Source organism: Sycon ciliatum, chromosome 9 (genome assembly GCF_964019385.1).
Source record: "Sycon ciliatum chromosome 9, ocSycCili1.1, whole genome shotgun sequence".
NCBI lineage: Eukaryota > Metazoa > Porifera > Calcarea > Leucosolenida > Sycettidae > Sycon > Sycon ciliatum.
In genome coordinates this window covers 8,101,199-8,120,765 of record NC_088651.1, presented here as the reverse complement: position 1 = coordinate 8,120,765, position 19,567 = coordinate 8,101,199, and the positions used below count along the sequence as shown (strand labels likewise).

At 46.6% G+C, this 19,567-nt stretch overlaps 1 protein-coding gene and 1 long non-coding RNA gene across 3 annotated transcripts in view; one reads left to right on the top strand and one right to left on the bottom strand.

Moving 5' to 3' along the window:
• Positions 1-19,567, bottom strand: part of LOC135824731 (uncharacterized) — a 79,824-nt gene that overhangs the window by 29,988 nt on the left and 30,269 nt on the right. Inside the window, exons 1-9 of one of the 2 annotated variants that reach the window (XR_010554931.1) lie at positions 12,693-12,806; positions 11,959-12,016; positions 11,702-11,759; positions 11,335-11,392; positions 10,968-11,025; positions 10,601-10,659; positions 6,185-6,242; positions 5,819-5,876; positions 5,450-5,507 (exon numbers count right to left, since the gene is read on the bottom strand). This is a non-coding gene — a long non-coding RNA (uncharacterized LOC135824731). Of the gene's footprint in view, positions 1-5,449; positions 5,508-5,818; positions 5,877-6,184; positions 6,243-10,600; positions 10,660-10,967; positions 11,026-11,334; positions 11,393-11,701; positions 11,760-11,958; positions 12,017-12,692; positions 12,807-19,567 lie in introns of those variants that run through there. The other variant, XR_010554930.1, reaches the window with a different exon arrangement.
• On the top strand, positions 14,918-19,019 carry LOC135824795 (uncharacterized). The gene is made up of 2 exons (XM_065337499.1): positions 14,918-15,153; positions 15,237-19,019. Exon 2 carries the CDS (start codon positions 15,263-15,265, stop codon positions 18,380-18,382), a length of 3,120 nt encoding a protein of 1,039 aa, XP_065193571.1. The 5' UTR covers positions 14,918-15,153; positions 15,237-15,262; the 3' UTR covers positions 18,383-19,019.

Here is a 19,567-nt window from a genome sequence, read left to right as displayed (position 1 = left end):
CACCTTTCTGCCCGTTCGCAGCTCAGAAAATGACAATGACCATCCTCATCTCGTTGTGTAGCTGGACATAGACAAGAGCACCAAGAAAGAGACCCACATTTCTCTAAAGAACTCGCCCAGGGCTGCTGAAAGCTGACAAAGAACCTATCTAGAAGTTTGGGGCTTTTTACCCGTGAATCTTCACTTTGCGACTAAACTATTCACAGCAGTGCCAAATTTTTAGGGTCACTGAATGCGGGTGCCAGCGCCCTACAAGCTAACCAAAAATGAAACCAATACGACCGCTGACATTACAGCTGGGTCATGTTATAGAGAGGTACGTTGAAATTGAAAGGTCAGCACAAATGGTCAAAATCCGACATTTTCTCACCTTTCTGCCCGTTCGCAGCTTAGAAAATGACAATGACCATCCTCATCTCGTTGGTTAGCTGGTCATAGACAAGAGCACCATGAAAAAGAGTCACATTTCTCTAAAGAACTCGCCCAGGGCTGCTGAAAGCTGAAAAAGAACCTATCTAGAAGTTTGGGGCTTTTTACCCGTGAATCTTCACTTTGCGACTAAACTATTCACAGCGATGCCAAATTTTCTGAGTCAATGAATGCGGGTGCCAGCGCCCTAAAAGCAAACCAAAAATCAATGCGACCACTGACATTACAGCTGGTTCATGTTATAGAGAGGTACGTTGAAATTGAAAGGTCGGCACAAATGGTCAAAATCCGACATTTTCTCACCTTTCTGCCCGTTCGCAGCTCAGAAAATGACAATGACCATCCTCATCTCGTTGTGTAGCTGGACATAGAAAATAGCACCATGAAAAACAGCCACATTTCTCTAAAGAACTCACCCAGGGCTGCTGAAAGCTGACAAAGAACCTATCTACAAGTTTGGGGCTTTTTACCCGTGAATCTTCACTTTGCGACTAAACTATTCACAGCAGTACCAAATTTTTACGGTCACTGATTGTGGGTGCCAGCGCCCTACAAGCAAACCAAAAATGAAACCAATGCGACCGCTAACATTACAGCTGGGTCATGTTATAGAGAGGTACGTTGAAATTGAAAGGTCAGCACAAATGGTCAAAATCCGACATTTTCTCACCTTTCTGCCCGTTCGCAGCTTAGAAAATGACAATGACCATCCTCATCTCGTTGGTTAGCTGGGCATAGACAAGAGCACCATGAAAAAGAGTCACATTTCTCTAAAGAACTCGCCCAGGGCTGCTGAAAGCTGAAAAAGAACCTATCTAGAAGTTTGGGGCTTTTTACCCGTGAATCTTCACTTTGCGACTAAACTATTCGCAGCAGTGCCAAATTTTCTGAGTCAATGAATGCGGGTGCCAGCGCCCTAAAAGCAAACCAAAAATCAAATCAATGCGACCACTGACATTACAGCTGGTTCATGTTATAGAGAGGTACGTTGAAATTAAAAGGTCAGCACAAATGGTCAAAATCCGACATTTTCTCACCTTTCTGCGCGTTCCCAGCTAAGAAAATGACAATGACCATCCTCATCTCGTTGTGTAGCTGGACATAGACAAGAGCACCAAGAAAAAGACCCACATTTCTCTAAAGAACTCGGCCTGGGCTGCTGAAAGCTGAAAAAGAACCTATCTAAAAGTTTGGGGCTTTTTACCCATGAATCTTCACTTTGCGACTAAACTATTCACAGCAGTGCCAAATTTTCTGGGTCACTGAATGCGGGTGCCAGCGCCCTAAAAGCAAACCAAAAATGAAACCAATGCAACCACTGAAATTACAGCTGAGTCATGTTATAGAGAGGTACGTTGAAATTGAAAGGTCAGCACAAATGGTCAAAATCCGACATTTTCTCACCTTTCTGCCCGTTCGCAGCTCAGAAAATGACAATGACCATCCTCATCTCGTTGTGTAGCTGGACATAGAAAATACCACAATGAAAGAGAGACACATTTCTCTAAAGAACTCACCCAGGGCTGCTGAAAGCTGAAAAAGAACCTATCTAGAAGTTTGGGGCTTTTTACCCGTGAATCTTCACTTTGCGACTAAACTATTCACAGCAGTGCCAAATTTTTAGGGTCACTGATTGTGGGTGCCAGCGCCCTACAAGCAAACCAAAAACGAAACCAATGCGACCGCTGACATTACAGCTGGGTCATGTTATAGAGAGGTACGTTGAAATTGAAAGGTCGGCACAAATGGTCAAAATCCGACATTTTCTCACCTTTCTGCCCGTTCGCAGCTTAGAAAATGACAATGACCATCCTCATCTCGTTGGTTAGCTGGACATAGACAAGAGCACCATGAAAAAGAGTCACATTTCTCTAAAGAACTCGCCCAGGGCTGCTGAAAGCTCAAAAGAACCCATCTAGAAGTTTGGGGCATTTTACCTGTGAATCTTCACTTTGCGACTAAACTACTCACAGCAGTGCCAAATTTCCTGAGTCACTGAATGCGGGTGCCAGCGCCCTACAAGCAAACCAAAAATGAAACCAATGCGACCACTGAAATTACAGCTGGGTCATGTTATAGAGAGGTACGTTGAAATTGAAAGGTCGGCACAAATGGTCAAAACCGACATTTTCTCACCTTTCTGCCCGTTCGCAGCTCAGAAAATGACAATGACCATCCTCATCTCGTTGTGTAGCTGAACATAGACAAGAGCACCAAGAAAAAGACCCACATTTCTCTAAAGAACTCGGCCTGGGCTGCTGAAAGCTGAAAAAGAACCTATCTAGAAGTTTGGGGCTTTTTACCCATGAATCTTCACTTTGCGACTAAACTATTCACAGCAGTGCCAAATTTTCTGGGTCAATGAATGCGGGTGCCAGCGCCCTAAAAGCAAACCAAAAATCAAATCAATACGACCACTTACATTACAGCTGGGTCATGTTATAGAGAGGTACGTTGAAATTAAAAGGTCAGCACAAATGGTCAAAATCCGACATTTCCTCACCTTTCTGCCCGTTCGCAGCTTAGAATATGACAATGACCATCCTCATCTCGTTGTGTAGCTGGACATAGACAAGAGCACAATGTAAAGGAGTCACATTTCTCTAAAGAACTCGCCCAGGGCTGCTGAAAGCTGAAAAAGAACCTGTCTAGAAGTTTGGGGCTTTTTACCCGTGAATCTTTTACTTTGCGACTAAACTATTCACAGCAGTGCCAAATTTTCTGGGTCACTGAATGCGGGTGCCAGCGCCCTACAAGGAAACCAAAAATTAAACCAATGCGACCACTGAAATTACAGCTTGGTCATGTTATAGAGAGGTACGTTGAAATTGAAAGGTCAGCACAAATGGTCAAAATCCGACATTTTCTCACCTTTCTGCCCGTTCGCAGCTCAGAAAATGACAATGACCATCCTCATCTCGTTGTGTAGCTGGACATAGACAAGAGCACCATGAAAAAGAGCCACATTTCTCTAAAGAACTCGCCCAGGGCTGCTGAAAGTTGAAAAAGAACCTATCTAGAAGTTTGGGGCTTTTTACCCGTGAATATTCACTTTGCGACTAAACTATTCACAGCAGTGCCAAATTTTTAGGGTCACTGATTGTGGGTGCTAGCGCCCTACAAGCAAACCAAAAATGAAACCAATGTGACCGCTGACATTACAGCTGGGTCATGTTATAGAGAGGTACGTTGAAATTGAAAGGTCAGCACAAATGGTCAAAATCCGACATTTTCTCACCTTCCTGCCCGTTCGCAGCTTAGAAAATGACAATGACCATCCTCATCTCGTTGGTTAGCTGGACATAGACAAGAGCACCATGAAAAAGAGCCACATTTCTCTAAAGAACTCACCCAGGGCTGCTGAAAGCTGAAAAAGAACCTATCTAGAAGTTTGGGGTTTTTACCCGTGAATCTTCACTTTGCGACTAAACTATTCAAAGCAGTGCCAAATTTTATGGGTCACTGAATGCGGCTGCCAGCGCCCTACAAGCAAACCCAAAATTAAACCAATGCGACCACTTAAATTACAGCTGGGTCATGTTATAGGGAGGTACGTTGAAATTGAAAGGTCGGCACAAATGGTCAAAATCCGACATTTTCTCACCTTTCTGCCCGTTCGCAGCTCAGAAAATGACAATGACCATCCTCATCTCGTTGTGTAGCTGGACATAGACAAGAGCACCATGAAAAAGAGCCACATTTCTCTAAAGAACTCGCCCAGGGCTGCTGAAAGTTGAAAAAGAACCTATCTAGAAGTTTGGGGCTTTTTACCAATGAATCTTCACTTTGCGACTAAACTATTCACAGCAGTGCCAAATTTTTAGGGTCACTGATTGTGGGTGCCAGCGCCCTACAAGCAAACCAAAAATGAAAGCAATGCGACCGCTGACATTACAGCTGGGTCATGTTATAGAGAGGTACGTTGAAATTGAAAGGTCAGCACAAATGGTCAAAATCCGACATTTTCTCACCTTTCTGCCCGTTCGCAGCTCAGAAAATGACAATGACCATCCTCATCTCGTTGTGTAGCTGGACATAGACAAGAGCACCATGAAAAAGAGCCACATTTCTCTAAAGAACTCAACCAGGGCTGCTGAAAGTTGAAAAAGAACCTATCTAGAAGTTTGGGGCTTTTTACCCATGAATCTTCACTTTGCGACTAAACTATTCACAGCAGTGCCAAATTTTTAGGGTCACTGATTGTGGGTGCCAGCGCCCTGCAAGCAAACCAAAAATGAAACCAATGCGACCACTGAAATTACAGTTGGGTCATGTTATAGAGAGGTACGTTGAAATTGAAAGGTCAGCACAAATGGTCAAAATCCGACATTTTCTCACCTTTCTGCCCGTTCGCAGTTTAAAAAAAGAAAAACAGTCACATATCTCTAAAGAACTCGCCCACGGCTGCTGAAAGTTGAATAATGACCTATCTCCAAGTTTAGGGCTTGGTTCCCAGTGAATCTTCACTTTGCGATTAAACTATTCACAGGAGTGCCAAAATGTCTGGGTCACTGAATGTGGGTGTCAGCGCCCTATAAGCAAACCAAAAATCAAACCAATGCGACCACTAACATTACAGCTGGCTCATGTTATAGAGAGGTACGTTGAAATTGGAAGGTGAGACCAACTGGTCAAAATCCGACATTTTCTCACCTTTATGCCTGCTCGAAGCTCAGAAATTGACAAAGACAATCCTCATCTTGTTGTGTAGCTGGACATAGACAAGGGCACCAAGTAAAGCAGTCACATTTCTCTAAAGAACTCGCCCAGGGCTGCTGAAAGCTGAATAATAACCTATCTCAAAGTTTGGGGCTTTTTACATGTGAATCTTCACTTTGCGACTAAACTATTCACAGCAGTGCCAAATTTTATGGGTCACTGAATGTGGGTGCCAGCGCCCTACAAGCAAACCAAGAATCATATCAATGCGACCACTAACATTACAGCTGGCTCATGTTATAGAGAGGTACATTGAAATTCGAAGGTCAGCACAAATGGTCAAAATCCGACATTTTCTCACCTTTCTGCCCGTTCGCAGCTCACAAAATGAAAATGACCATCCTCATCTCGTTGTGTAGCTGGACATAGACAAGGGCACCAAGAAAAACAGTCACGTATCTCTAAAGAACTCGCCCAGGGCTGCTGAAAGCTGAATTATAACCAATCTCAAAGTTTAGGGCTTGGTACCCGTGAATCTTCACTTTGCGACTAAACTATTCACAGCAGTGCCAAAATTTCTGGGTCGCTGAATGTGGGTGGCAGCGCCCTACAAGCAAACCAAAAATCAAACCAATGCGACCACTGACATTACAGGTGACTCATGTTATAGAGAGGTACGTTGAAATTGGAAGGTGAACAAAAATGGTCAAAATCCGAAATTTTTTCTCACCTTTATGCCCGTTCGCAGCTCAGAAAATGACAATGACCATCCTCATCTGGTTGTGTAGCTGGACAAAGACAAGGGCACCAAGAAAAACAGTCACATATCTCTAAGGAACTCGCCCAGGGCTGCTGAAAGCTGAATAATAACCTATCTCAAAGTTTGGGGCTTTTTACCCGTGAATCTTCACTTTGCGACTAAACTATTCACAGCAGTGCCAAATTTTGTGGGTCACTGAATGTGGGTGCCAGCGCCCTACAAGCAAACCAAAATCAAACCAATGCGACCACTGTCATTACAGCTGGCTCATGTTATAGAGAGGTACGTTGAAATTGGAAGGTGAGACCAACTGGTCAAAATCCGACATTTTCTCACCTTTATACCAGTTCGAAGCTCAGAAATTGACAAAGACAATCCTCATCTTGTTGTGTAGCTGGACATAGACAAGGGCACCAAGTAAAACAGTCACATTTCTCTAAAGAACTCGCCCAGGGCTGATGAAAGCTGAATAATAACCTTTAACAACCACACAAGCCGACCTGTTTGGGAGCTATTACGCGTTGTATTATCAGGGCATAGGCAACAATTGCCGCATGCAGTATGCAATACTATGGACCAATGCCGTAGTATCGCAGGCAACAATTGCCGCATGCAGTATGCAATACTATGGACCAATGCCGTAGTATCGCAGGCAACAATTGCCGCATGCAGTATGCAATACTATGGACCAATGCCGTAGTATCGCAAGCACCAATGTGCGTTAGACTGGCCAATGCCAGGGCTAATGGGGGCAACAATTGCCCGGCGTGTCAATACACGCATACGGTAGGGATGCACTTGTGAGCACATGTAGGCGCACTTGGCTCAATGCCGGCCTGACCCACGATCCCTACCGTTCTCCCTTCCGGGATGGCTTAGAATAGAATGATGGTTAGAGATGATGGGGTGGGTGGTGGTGCTCAAAAACTGGCCAAGGTTATCAAGCGATCTGACTGTTGGCGCAGCAAGGATGAAGAAGAAGCAGCATCGAGAGCCGGAGTAATGCGCATGCTCCGCGTGGTCCCGTGCCGGGGCGCGGGAGTTCGGAGTGCGTGTTCTGCACGGGCACGTGATGCGCTATGGCAAGTACGTGCAAATTATGTTAGGAATGTAATTGTTGGTGGGTTGCTAACTTCACTTACCGTGCCATGCACGGAAACTTATATTTAACAACCACACAAGCCGACCTGTTTGGGAGCTATTACGCGTTGTATTATCAGGGCATAGGCAACAATTGCCGCATGCAGTATGCAATACTATGGACCAATGCCGTAGTATCGCAGGCAACAATTGCCGCATGCAGTATGCAATACTATGGACCAATGCCGTAGTATCGCAGGCAACAATTGCCGCATGCAGTATGCAATACTATGGACCAATGCCGTAGTATCGCAAGCACCAATGTGCGTTAGACTGGCCAATGCCAGGGCTAATGGGGGCAACAATTGCCCGGCGTGTCAATACACGCATACGGTAGGGATGCACTTGTGAGCACATGTAGGCGCACTTGGCTCAATGCCGGCCTGACCCACGATCCCTACCGTTCTCCCAAAATACAACATGACCCAAACAGGAATTATCGGCATTACTATAGTTATAGTAGCGTTACTATAGTTATAGTATGATAGGTATATCATATGTACACTACAGCTGTTGCTAGGGCCGTCCAATGCGGCTACCCATTAGCATAACGGGCAGAGACTAGAACAATGCCGCTGGCAATGCTCTGTCTGCGACAGGGGTGCGGACATAGCGGAGGTAGGCAGAGCTTTGCCACCTGCCGGCGGTCTTCAGCACGCACTCAGGCACGCCAGCTTTGCCTGCCAGCGTTGCAGTGCCTCGTCTGAGGCTGTGGCTGCGCACGTCTTTGTTAGGCAAGGCTGTTTGTAGTAGCCTGTTGATGTTATGCGGCTTCAGGGGCGTGCCGTCATCATAGCGATAGAGCGGGCCAGGTGCCGAGCCACGGGCTGCTAGGTAGCTGGTGGCTGCCGTGTGCGGGCATGTCGGCGAGCCTGTCCTCCTGACGCTAATGTCCTGGCCGCTGCCGTATTGGCTCGTCTTTGTCACACGCAGGCGCAGCTCCACGCGGTCTGGGTACATGGTCGCATCGCTGTACTCAAGGCCGGCGCCCCGTGCCGTGAAGGTGTACTCGTTGACTCTGAGCAGCCCGTGGAAGGCCAGAGTCACGGCGCTCCAGAGCATGGCGCGGTTGTGCGGGCTAGGCACGGTGGACTGCAGGTAGTGCTGTACGCCAGCCAGATCGTCCAAAGTTGCGGCCCGCGTCGTCAACTGCTGAAGGGTGGACTGCGCTGGTTGTGTCGGCACTGCGTCGGCAGTTGGGCTGCGAGTCCAGAAGCGTCGACAACCTGACCCAAACAGGATTTATCTACATTACTATTACACTACAATTGATGTGAGTGCCGTCCAATGCGGCTGCCCATTAGCATAGTGGGCAATGCGCTCAACGTACCGGATACGGAACAATGCTGCTGGCACTGATCAGTCACTGGGTATGGCTTGCCCTAGTGCGGGGTGACAAGCGTTCGGAGCGCTGCAGCGAAGCGTATGTTGTGCTGGAGCTGCCCGCCAGGCCCTGGCGGATGAGGTCCATGGTTGCGTCATCAACTGCTGAAGGGTGGACTGCGCTGGTTGTGCCGGCACCGCTTCGGCAGTTGGGCTGCAAGTCCAGACGCGCTGACAACCGGACCCAGACAGGATTTATCTGCATTACTATTACACTGCAATTTATGTGAGTGCCGTCCAATGCGGCTGCCCATTAGCATAGTGGGCGATGTGCTCGAAGTACAGGATCTGGAACAATGCTGCCGGCAATGATCAGTCCCTGAGGTTGGCTTGCCCTGGCGCAGGGCGACAAGCGTTCGGAGTGCTGCGGCGAAGCGCATGCCATGCTGGAGCTGTCCGCCAGGCCCTGGCGGATGAGGTCCATGGTTGCGTCGTCAACTGCTGGAGGGTGGACTGCGCTGGTTGTGTCGGCACCACTTCGGCAGTTGGGATGCGAGTCCGGCAGCGCTGACAACCTGACCCAAACAGGATTTATCTGCATTACTATTACACTGCATTTGATGTGAGTGCCGTCCAATGCGGCTAGCCATTAGCACAGTGGGCAATGCACTCAAAGTACAGGATCTGGAACAATGCTGCCAGCACTGATCAGTCCCTGAGTGTGGCTTGCCCTGGCGCAGGGCGACAAGTGTTCGGAGCGCGGCAGCGAAGCGCATGTTATGCTGGAACTGGCCGCCAGGCCCTGGCGGATGAGGTCCATGGTTGCGTCGTCAACTGCTGGAGGGTGGACTGTGCAGGGTGTGTCAGCACTGCGTCGGTAGATGGGCTGAGAGTCCGGAAGCGCTGTACTCGAAGACGAGTAAGAGACTTAGCAGGATCATTGCAGAGTCGCCGTTGGGCTGAGAGTCCACATCAGCCGGTCTGTTGAACGGAAGGGGGAGGATCTAAGGCCAAATGGTGGTGCCTTATCTACATGGTTACGAACCTTCCAAAAAATGCCAAGCCGGGGCCAGACATGAGGGGAAACAGACCAAAGCCGCCAGGCATACTTCGTGTCAGCTTTAGAGAGGAGAGCTCAGCATCAGGGACCTAAATTTCCGAGCCATCTTGAAGATTATGGGCTGGTGCGAAAACGGCTCCGGGGGCCCTGGAGGGGTGTGCTGCTGCGTCAGTCGCACAATACGTGCTCCAAGCGTCGCGAACCTCCTCCCGACTAAAGTCTCCTAGGCCAGGGATGGGGCTGCAGTTGCCTCGGCTAGGTTCTGCTCCGCTGCCGGAGCGGCCAAGTCCTCGCGTACAGTACTCAGTAGTCTGGAGCCAACTTCAGCTCGAGCAGGCGAGTCCGCGGAGTAGGTTTTGTTCCTGTCGGGTCTAAATAATTGCGGGATGCCAGTGCGTTTCGCAGCTTAGCAGAGCGCATTTTGGCTGGACATCGCTTACTGACAGAGACATGGTTGATCGGATATTGATCAGAAACTGGCCGCGATTGTCAAACAATTTGACCGTCAAGGCAGCAAAGCAAAGAGCGTTATGGCTGGACATCGCTCACTGACGGAGACATGGTTGATCGGATATTGATCAGAAACTGGCCGCGATTGTCAAACAATTTGACCGTCACTGCGTCAGCGCAGCAAAGCAAACGGAGCGTTTTGGCTGGACATCGCTCACTGACAGAGACCTGGTTGATCGGATATTGATCAGAAACTGGCCGCGATAGTCAAACAATTTGACCGTCAGCACAGCAAAGCGAAGAGCAAGCTCAAAAACTGGCCAAGGTTATCAAGCGATCTGACTGTTGGCGCAGCAAGGATGAAGAAGAAGCAGCATCGAGAGCCGGAGTAATGCGCATGCTCCGCGTGGTCCCGTGCCGGGGCGCGGGAGTTCGGAGTGCGTGTTCTGCACGGGCACGTGATGCGCTATGGCAAGTACGTGCAAATTATGTTAGGAATGTAATTGTTGGTGGGTTGCTAACTTCACTTACCGTGCCATGCACGGAAACTTATATATCTCAAAGTTTGGGGCTTTTTACCCGTGAATCTTCTCTTTGCGACTAAACTATTCACAGCAGTGCCAAATTTTATGGGTCACTGAATGTGGGTGCCAGCGTCCTACAAGCAAACCAAAAATCATATCAATGCGACCACTAACATTACAGCTGGCTCCTGTTATAGAGAGGTACGTTGAAATTCAAAGGTGAGCACAAATGGTCAAAATCCGACATTTTCTCACCTTTCTGCGCGTTCGCAGCTCACAAAATGAGAAATGACCATCCTCATCTCGTTCTGTAGCTGGACATAGACAAGGGCACCAAGAAAAACAGTCACGTATCTTTAAGAAGTCGCCCAGGGCTGCTGAAAGCTGAATTATAACCAATCTCCAAGTTTAGGGTTTGGTACCCGTGAATCTTCACTTTGCGACTAAACTATTCACAGCAGTGCCAAAATTTCTGGGTCACTGAATGTGATTGCCAGCGCCCTACAAGCAAACCAAAAATCAAACCAATGCGACCACTGACATTACAGCTGGCTCATGTTATAGAGAGGTACGTTGAAATTGGAAGGTGAGCACAAATGGTCAAAATCCGACATTTTCTCACCTTTATGCTTGTTCGCAGCTCAGAAATTGACAAAGACCACCCTCATCTCGTTGTGGAGCTGGACATAGACAAGGGCACCAAGAAAAACAGTCGCGTATCTCTAAAGAACTCGCCCAGGGCTGCTGAAAGCTGAATAATAACCTATCTCCAAGTTTAGGGCTTGGTACCCGTGAATCTTCACTTTGCGACTAAACTATTCACAGCAGTGCCAAAATTTCTGGGTCGCTGAATGTGGGTGGCAGCGCCCTACAAGCAAACCAAAAATCAAACCAATTCGACCACTGACATTACAGCTGGCTCATGTTATAGAGAGGTACGTTGAAATTCAAAGGTGAGCACAAATGGTCAAAATCCGACATTTTCTCACCTTTCTGCCCGTTCGCAGCTCACAAAATGACAATGACCATCCTCATCTGGTTGTGTAGCTGGACATAGACAAGGGCACCAAGAAAAACAGTCACATATCTCTAAAGAACTCGCCCACGGCTGCTGAAAGCTGAATAATGACCTATCTCCAAGTTTAGGGCTTGGTACCCGTGAATCTTCCCTTTGCGATTAAACTATTCACAGGAGTGCCAAAATGTCTGGGTCACTGAATGTGGGTGTCAGCGCCCTATAAGCAAACCAAAAATCAAACCAATGCGACCACTGACATTACAGCTGGCTCATGTTATAGAGAGGTACATTGAAATTGGAAGGTGAGACCAACTGGTCAAAATCCGACATTTTCTCACCTTTATGCCTGTTCGAAGCTCAGGAATTGACAAAGACAATCCTCATCTTGTTGTGTAGCTGGACATAGACAAGGGCACCAAGTAAAACAGTCACATTTCTCTAAAGAACTCGCCCAGGGCTGCTGAAAGCTGAATTATAACCAATCTCCATGTTTAGGGTTTGGTACCCATGAATCTTCACTTTGCGACTAAACTATTCACAGCAGTGATATAGAGAGGTACGTTGACCAACTGGTCAAAATCCGACATTTTCTCACCTTTCTGCCCGTTCGCAGCTCAGACATTGACAAAAACAATCCTTATCTCGTTGTGTAGCTGGACATAGACAAGGGCACCAAGAAAAACAGTCACATATCTCTAAAGAACTCGCCCAGGGCTGCTGAAAGCTGAATAATAACCTATCTCCAAGTTTAGGGTTTGGTACCCATGAATCTTCACTTTGCGACTAAACTATTCACAGCAGTGAAATTTTTTATGGGTCATTGAATGTGGGTGCCAGCGTCCTACAAGCAAACCCAAACTCAAACCAATGCGACCACTGACATTACAGCTGGGTCATGTTATAGAGAGGTACGTTGAAATTCAAAGGTAAGCACAAATGGTCAAAATCCGACATTTTCTCACCTTTATGCCTGTTCGCAGCTCAGACATTGACAAAGACAATCCTCATCTCGTTGTGTAGCTGGACATAGACAAGGGCACCAAGAAAAGCAGTCACATTTCTCTAAAGAACTCGCCCAGGGCGGCTGAAAGCTGAATAATAACCTATCTCAAAGTTTGGGGCTTTTTACCCGTGAATCTTCACTTTACATCTAAACTATTCACAGCAGTGCCAAATTTTATGGGTCACTGAATGTGGGTGCCAGTGCCCTACAAGCAAACCAACAATCAAACTAATGCGACCACTGACATTACAGCTGGTTCATGTTATAGAGAGGTACGTTGAAATTGAAAGGTCAGCACAAATGGTCAAAATCCGACATTTTCTCACCTTTCTGCCCGTTCGCAGCTCAGAAAATGACAATGACCATCCTCATCTCGTTGTGTCGCTGGACATAGAAAATAGCACCATGAAAAAGAGCCATTTTTCTAAAGAACTCACCCAGGGCTGCTGAAAGCTGAACAAGAACCTATCTAGAAGTTTGGCGCTTTTTACCCGTGAATCTTCACTTTGCGACTAAACTATTCACAGCAGTGCCAAATTTTATGGGTCACTGAATGCGGGTGCCAGCGCCCTCCAAGTAAACCAAAAATGAAACCAATGCGACCACTGAAATTACAGCTGGGCCATGTTATAGAGAGGTACGTTGAAATTGAAAGGTCAGCACAAATGGTCAAAATCCGACATTTTCTCTCCTTTCTGCCCGTTCGCAGCTCAGAAAATGACAATGACCATCCTCATCTCGTTGTGTAGCTGGACATAGAAAATAGCACCATGAAAAAGAGCCACATTTCTCTAAAGAACTCACCCAGGGCTGCTGAAAGCTGAAAAAGAACCTATCTAGAAGTTTGGGGCTTTTTACCCGTGAATCTTCACTTTGCGACTAAACTATTCACGGCAGTGCCAAATTCTCTAGGTCAATGAATGCGGGTGCCAGCGCCCTAAAAGCAAACGAAAAATCAAATCAATGCGACCACTGACATTACAGCTGGTTCATGTTATAGAGAGGTACGTTGAAATTGAAAGGTCAGCACAAATGGTCAAAATCCGACATTTTCTCACCTTTCTGCCCGTTCGCAGCTCAGAAAATGACAATGACCATCCTCATCTCGTTGTGTAGCTGGACATAGAAAATAGCACCATGAAAAAGAGCCACATTTCTCTAAAGAACTCGCCCAGGGCTGCTGAAAGCTGAAAAAGAACCCATCTAGAAGTTTGGGGCTTTTTACCCGTGAATATTCACTTTGCGACTAAACTATTCACAGCAGTGCCAAATTTTCTGGGTCAATGAATGCGGGTGCCAGCGTCCTAAAAGCAAACCAAAAATCAAACCAATGCGACCACTGACATTACAGCTGGGTCATGTTATAGAGAGGTACGTTGAAATTGAAAGGTCAGCACAAATGGTCAAAATCCGACATTTTCTCACCTTTCTGCCCGTTCGCAGCTAAGAAAATGACCACGACCATCCTCATCTCGTTGTGTAGCTGGACATAGAAAATAGCACAATGAAAAAGTGCCACATTTCTCTAAAGAACTCGCCCAGGGCTGCTGAAAGCTGAAAAAGAACCTATCTAGAAGTTTGGGGCTTTTTACCCGTGAATCTTCACTTTGCGACTAAACTATTCACGGCTGTGCCAAATTTTCTGGGTCAATAAATGCGGGTGCCAGCGTCCTAAAAGCAAACCAAAAATGAAACGAATGCGACCACTGACATTACAGCTGGTTTATGTTATAGAGAGGTACGTTGAAATTGAAAGGTCAGCACAAATGGTGAAAATCCGACATTTTCTCGACTTTCTGCCCGTTCGCAGCTCAGAAAATGACAATGACCATCCTCATCTCGTTGTGTCGCTGGACATAGAAAAAAGCACAATGAAAAAGAGCCACATTTCTCTAAAGAACTCACCCAGGGCTACTGAAAGCTGAAAAAGAACCTATCTAGAAGTTTGGGGCTTTTTACCCGTGAATCTTCACTTTGCGACTAAACTATTAACAGCAGTGCCAATTTTTCTGGGTCAATGAATGCGGGTGCCAGCGCCCTAAAAGCAAACCAAAAATCAAATTAATGCGACCACTCACATTACAGCTGGGTCATGTTATAGAGAGGTACGTTGAAATTGAAAGGTCAGCACAAATGGTCAAAATCCGACATTTTCTCACCCTTCTACATGTTCGCAGCTCAGAAAATGACAATGAACATCCTCATCTCGTTGTGTAGCTGGAAATAGAAAATAGCACCAAGAAAAAGACCCACATTTCTCTGAAGAACACGCCCAGGGCTGCTGAAAGCTGAAAAAGAACCTATCTAGAAGTTTGGGGCTTTTTACCCGTGAATATTCACTTTGCGACTAAACTATTCACAGCAGTGCCAAATTTTCTGGGTCACTGAATGTGGGTGCCAGCGCCCTACAAGGAAACCAAAAATCAAACCAATGCGACCACTGACATTACCGCTGGGTCATGTTATAGTAGGGAGTTCAGTCACGTGACAGCACGGTGAAAAATCTTCGTCACGCGTCATGCATGCATTTATGACGCGAGCATGGCACAAAAATGTGCCACGTGGAAATATTGATTTTTTTTTAGACTTGTAGTTTGTTGAAGAAGGAGATGACAGCCATTTGACAGAGGAGATTTTTAGCTTTCGTTTGGTGTCTCACTCGAGGTCACAGTCGTGAGATGGGACTTCCCACGTCTTGCCGTAAAACTTTGAACGCGATTTTGATGTTGTTCCTTTGAGCGTTGACGGACGGTGATTCTTCCATCGTGTTCCTCGTCCCAAAATTAGGTAAGAACGATCGTCTTTCTTCATCTAGTTTGCAGCGGTTCCAGGCGGTAAGGAATATTTGTCTGCTCTGTATTTCTCTACAGCGAGAATTTGAATATTTGAATTCTTCATGGCCGATGAGGAGGAGAATAGCCCTGGACCTGCATGTCGGAGGCTTGGTATTTATTCAAGCAAACTGAGAAATGCGTTGAAATCAGACGAAGCTCTTACCTGTTTGAAGACGAGTGATTTTCCTGTCACCAACGATGTCGTTCTGGAGCTACTTACATTCAAAAATGCCTCGAAGTTTTCGTTCAACGATATGTTGAAATGGACTGGTTCTCTGATAGGTTCCAGTACCAAAGATATTGCTGTTGGCACGTTTGCCTCTAGAGTCCGTTCTCTGCAGCAACGTCGAGCAAGGCTGCTGAAGGACAAAGCCAGCGATCAGATTGCTGTCCTACTGGCTGAGCCCTTTATACTACCCTCTCCATCATCCGGCCAGTCGGAGTCAGGTGAGCGTGATAGGGAAAGCACCTCCAGCACTGAAGTTGGTACAACAACTGAGCCTTTGGCAGCAGAGGTTTTCCAGGTGCAGAGAGAAGCTAAGGCACAGGAGGAATTAGTGGGATCTTTAAAGGAGAAAATGAAGGTTGGGCAAGGGAAGCTACGAAATGTTAAAAAGAAATTGGGACGTCGAGATGAGACAATCAGATCACTGGAGGCTAAGGTAGCTAGTTCAGTAGAGGCTGATATGGTTGAAGATGAGTATGATGAACAGGATGAACAGGGCAGTGAGGATGACATGCCTATGGTAGATGAGCTGAAGAGGAAGCTAGTTAACACGCAGCATAAAGTGTATTATTGGCAGAAGCGTGCGGGTGATTTAGATACTTCCAGAAGGGAACTAGAGCGTGAACTGCAGGAGAAGTCTTTGTTGTTGTCCAGAGCTGACGGCAGAATTAAGCAGTTGGAGTTGGAGGTTGATGACTTAGGTTCACAGCTGCATGAAGAATGTAGTGGCTCCATGATTACAACATTTTCTGGCAATGCGTACCTCCCAGAAGTAGTCAAGTGTTGTATGGAGTTGTTGGCATTGAATGTGGGCATATGGAATGTGAAATCGGTCATTGATTGTGTACTTCATAACCTAGTCAGCAAGAAAGTAGACAGACTCCCTAGTGTAGGAACTTTGTCTGGGATGCTGGTGCAGCTAAAATCAGTTAGTTCACAGCATGCAGCTGAAGTACTTTCTCAGGCAGAAAATACAACCTTGCACACTGATGGCACGAGTAAGTTTGGTCAGAAGTATGGTACCTACCAAATTGCCACTGAAAATCAAGTTTTTAGTGTGGGTATGGTAGATATGAAAAATGGCACGTCAGAGCACATCCTTGATAAGTTCAAGGAGGTTTTGTCCGACCTTCAGGATTCGTGCAAGGGTGTTGGCGAGTCTTGTGAAACTGGCAATAAGATTGTAGCGAACATCAAGAACACGATGAGTGACCGGTGTGTTGTACAAAGAAAGTTCAATGAGTTGTTACATGACTATCGAGAGAAGATTTTGCCTGATGTTGTTGCTAGCTGGGAGACATTGAGCAATGAGCAGCAAAGTTCATTTTCCAACATGAATAATTTCTTTTGTGGAATGCATTTCATTGTTGGCTTGGCCGACCAATCACAGATTGCAATGAGGAAATGGGAGGACATGCATTTTGGTGATCAGCCATTTGGTGCACATACTTTGCATGGTGTGTATGATACAGACGGGTCTCGGGTCTTCAGATTACTTCGCAATGCTGCAAATGCGTTTCAGAAACATGGGAATGAGCAGGCTGGGTGCATGCATGCCTTTCGTAGTTATGTGACTGACATGGGGGGAGTGGTGCCTTTGGCAGAGCAGAGAGGCAACCGCAGCTATGTTTGCTACTTCAATGGTGCTGGAGTGTATTACCTTCACGAGCTCATGACAACGTTCCTGCAGGATGTTCAGGCGGACCCCAACCAACTCCTCCGTGCTGTCAAGGCTGACCTTGCAATCCCAGAATTGTTATCTGGTGCAAGAGCCCTTGGAATTCTCTCCAAGCTCGTCATAATGCCATTGTGGAAGGCTTTGGAAAGCAAATCAATCTCCATCTCTGACATGTCCAACGTCTACAGTCAGCTCCAGAAGAAATTTGAGTACTGGACGAATGATTCTGCGGACCTCCTCGACGGCACCGCTCGGCCGTTCACAGATGCTTCAGTTTCCCTCACCGACCCCGTGCTCACTTACCTGCTGCAGCCCAGTCCGAGTGACACTACCACTGTTGAGATTTTGCAGATGTTATGCACCGTGTATGCTCGGTATACATCTAACCTACTCTCCGATCATCTGCCAGGCGGTGCGTTCCATAAACCTGACGAGGCAACCAGAGTGCAAACTGCCTCTGTCAGCAACACCAATGTCGTTTCTGAACGTGATTTCGCGCAACTGGATCGACTTATCCGAGAAAAGCCCAATTCAAGAACTATCGCGCTGGAGGGGATGATTATGTTTTCTAATAACAAAACCGCAGAATGGCTGACCAGTAAACCTGCCCAGGAACAAGCCGAAATCCTCCAAATGGCACGGCAGACAGCTCCAGCTATGCAGGAAGCCTTCAGGAAGCGCCAGAAGGAAATCCATGAGTACTGCGTTCAGCGACTTCGTGACAAAGCAAAGGAGATTGCAGAGAAGAGGGAGAAGGAGCTGAAGAGGAAAGAAGCTTTGACGAAAGATGTTGAGCGCTATGGTCTGTGGACATCCAGACAAGAAGTTGACGAAAAGGTTGCACTCCTGAGCACCATTGCAGCAAAGAAGGCGGCTTTGAAAGCGCAGCTGCAGTTCCGGAAAGTTGTCCTGAATCAGAAGGCATCAGGAGATCTCTTTGCCATGTCTAAGGGTGGAAAACAACATCCTGTTCAAACACTGATCAGCCATCTCTGCGAGCTACTGAATGTATCGAACACTGCCAGCTCAGGTGCTGCTGCATCCGGTCAGGAAGCAACTCCGCTTGACCCAACCGGCCACACCAGCAGCTCGGCTCATGTTGCAGGCAGTCAGCACGCAACTCCCCTGGAGCCAACCACTTACACCACCAGTCCGGCTGATGTGGACAGTCAGCGAGCAGCTTCGTCAGAGCCAGCCGCCAACACCACCACCTCGGCTGACAATGTAGATTGCGAGCTGGAGCCAACAGCAAAACGGCTCCGCGTTGAAAATGAATAATTTTATTGTCCAAAGACATGGTCAAAGACATGGTCAAGACAAGTTTGTGGTTATTGTGTTGACTGTTTTTATTGTCTTTTTTGTGTCTTCCCCTCTTCCAACTGTTCTCTTCACTTTTTTCCTGTTCCGTTGCTATGGTAACAATGCTAGAATTTCCCGTTAACACTGTTAACCTACATTCCATTTTTGTTTTACCACGCTTGTGCAACGTTTTCACTCCATATTGTCATCATTGATATGTTTCGTTGCGTTTCTGCAATGTTGCTAGGGGTTGCCATGGAAACAATACACGGCGACGTGCCGTCAGGCAGTTGTTGTACATAGAAATGTTTGTACATTATTGCTTATCATATAGGCCTGTCATTTGGGCTCTTTTCAGCGAACTTTTTGTTTTTGTCACTATGTCCCCTGGTCAACTTCCCCTGGGTCCGTTTGTCAGTTTGTGCCATGCGTGCTATACACGTTTACATACAATTCAACACAATTCTATGATGATTGGCACCACAATTGAAATGACTGTATCTCAGGTTTGCTTTGAGATTTTCACATGAAATTTTCTGTGTGCTCTTGAAAGACGTGCTTATTCGATTTCCAACAGAATTTTCCTGGGAATTCTGAATTTGATTTTTTTGCCTGAACTCCCTAGTTATAGAGAGGTACGTTGAAATTGAAAGGTCAGCACAAATGGTCAAAATCCGACATTTTCTCACCCTTCTACATGTTCGCAGCTCAGAAAATGACAATGACCATCCTCATCTCGTTGTGTAGCTGGAAATAGAAAATAGCACCAAGAAAAAGACCCACATTTCTCTGAAGAACACGCCCAGGGCTGCTGAAAGCTGAAAAAGAACCTATCTAGAAGTTTGGGGCTTTTTACCCGTGAATCTTCACTTTGCGACTAAACTATTCACAGCAGTGCCAAATTTTATGAGTCACTGAATGTGGGTGCCAGCGCCCTACAAGGAAACCAAAAAATCAAACCAATGCGACCACTGACATTACCGCTGGGTCATGTTATAGAGAGGTACGTTGAAATTGAAAGGTCAGCACAAATGGTCAAAATCCGACATTTTCTCACCTTTCTGCCCGTTCGCAGCTCAGAAAATGACAATGACCATCCTCATCTCGTTGTGTAGCTGGACATAGAAAATAGCACCATGAAAAAGAGCCACATTTCTCTAAAGA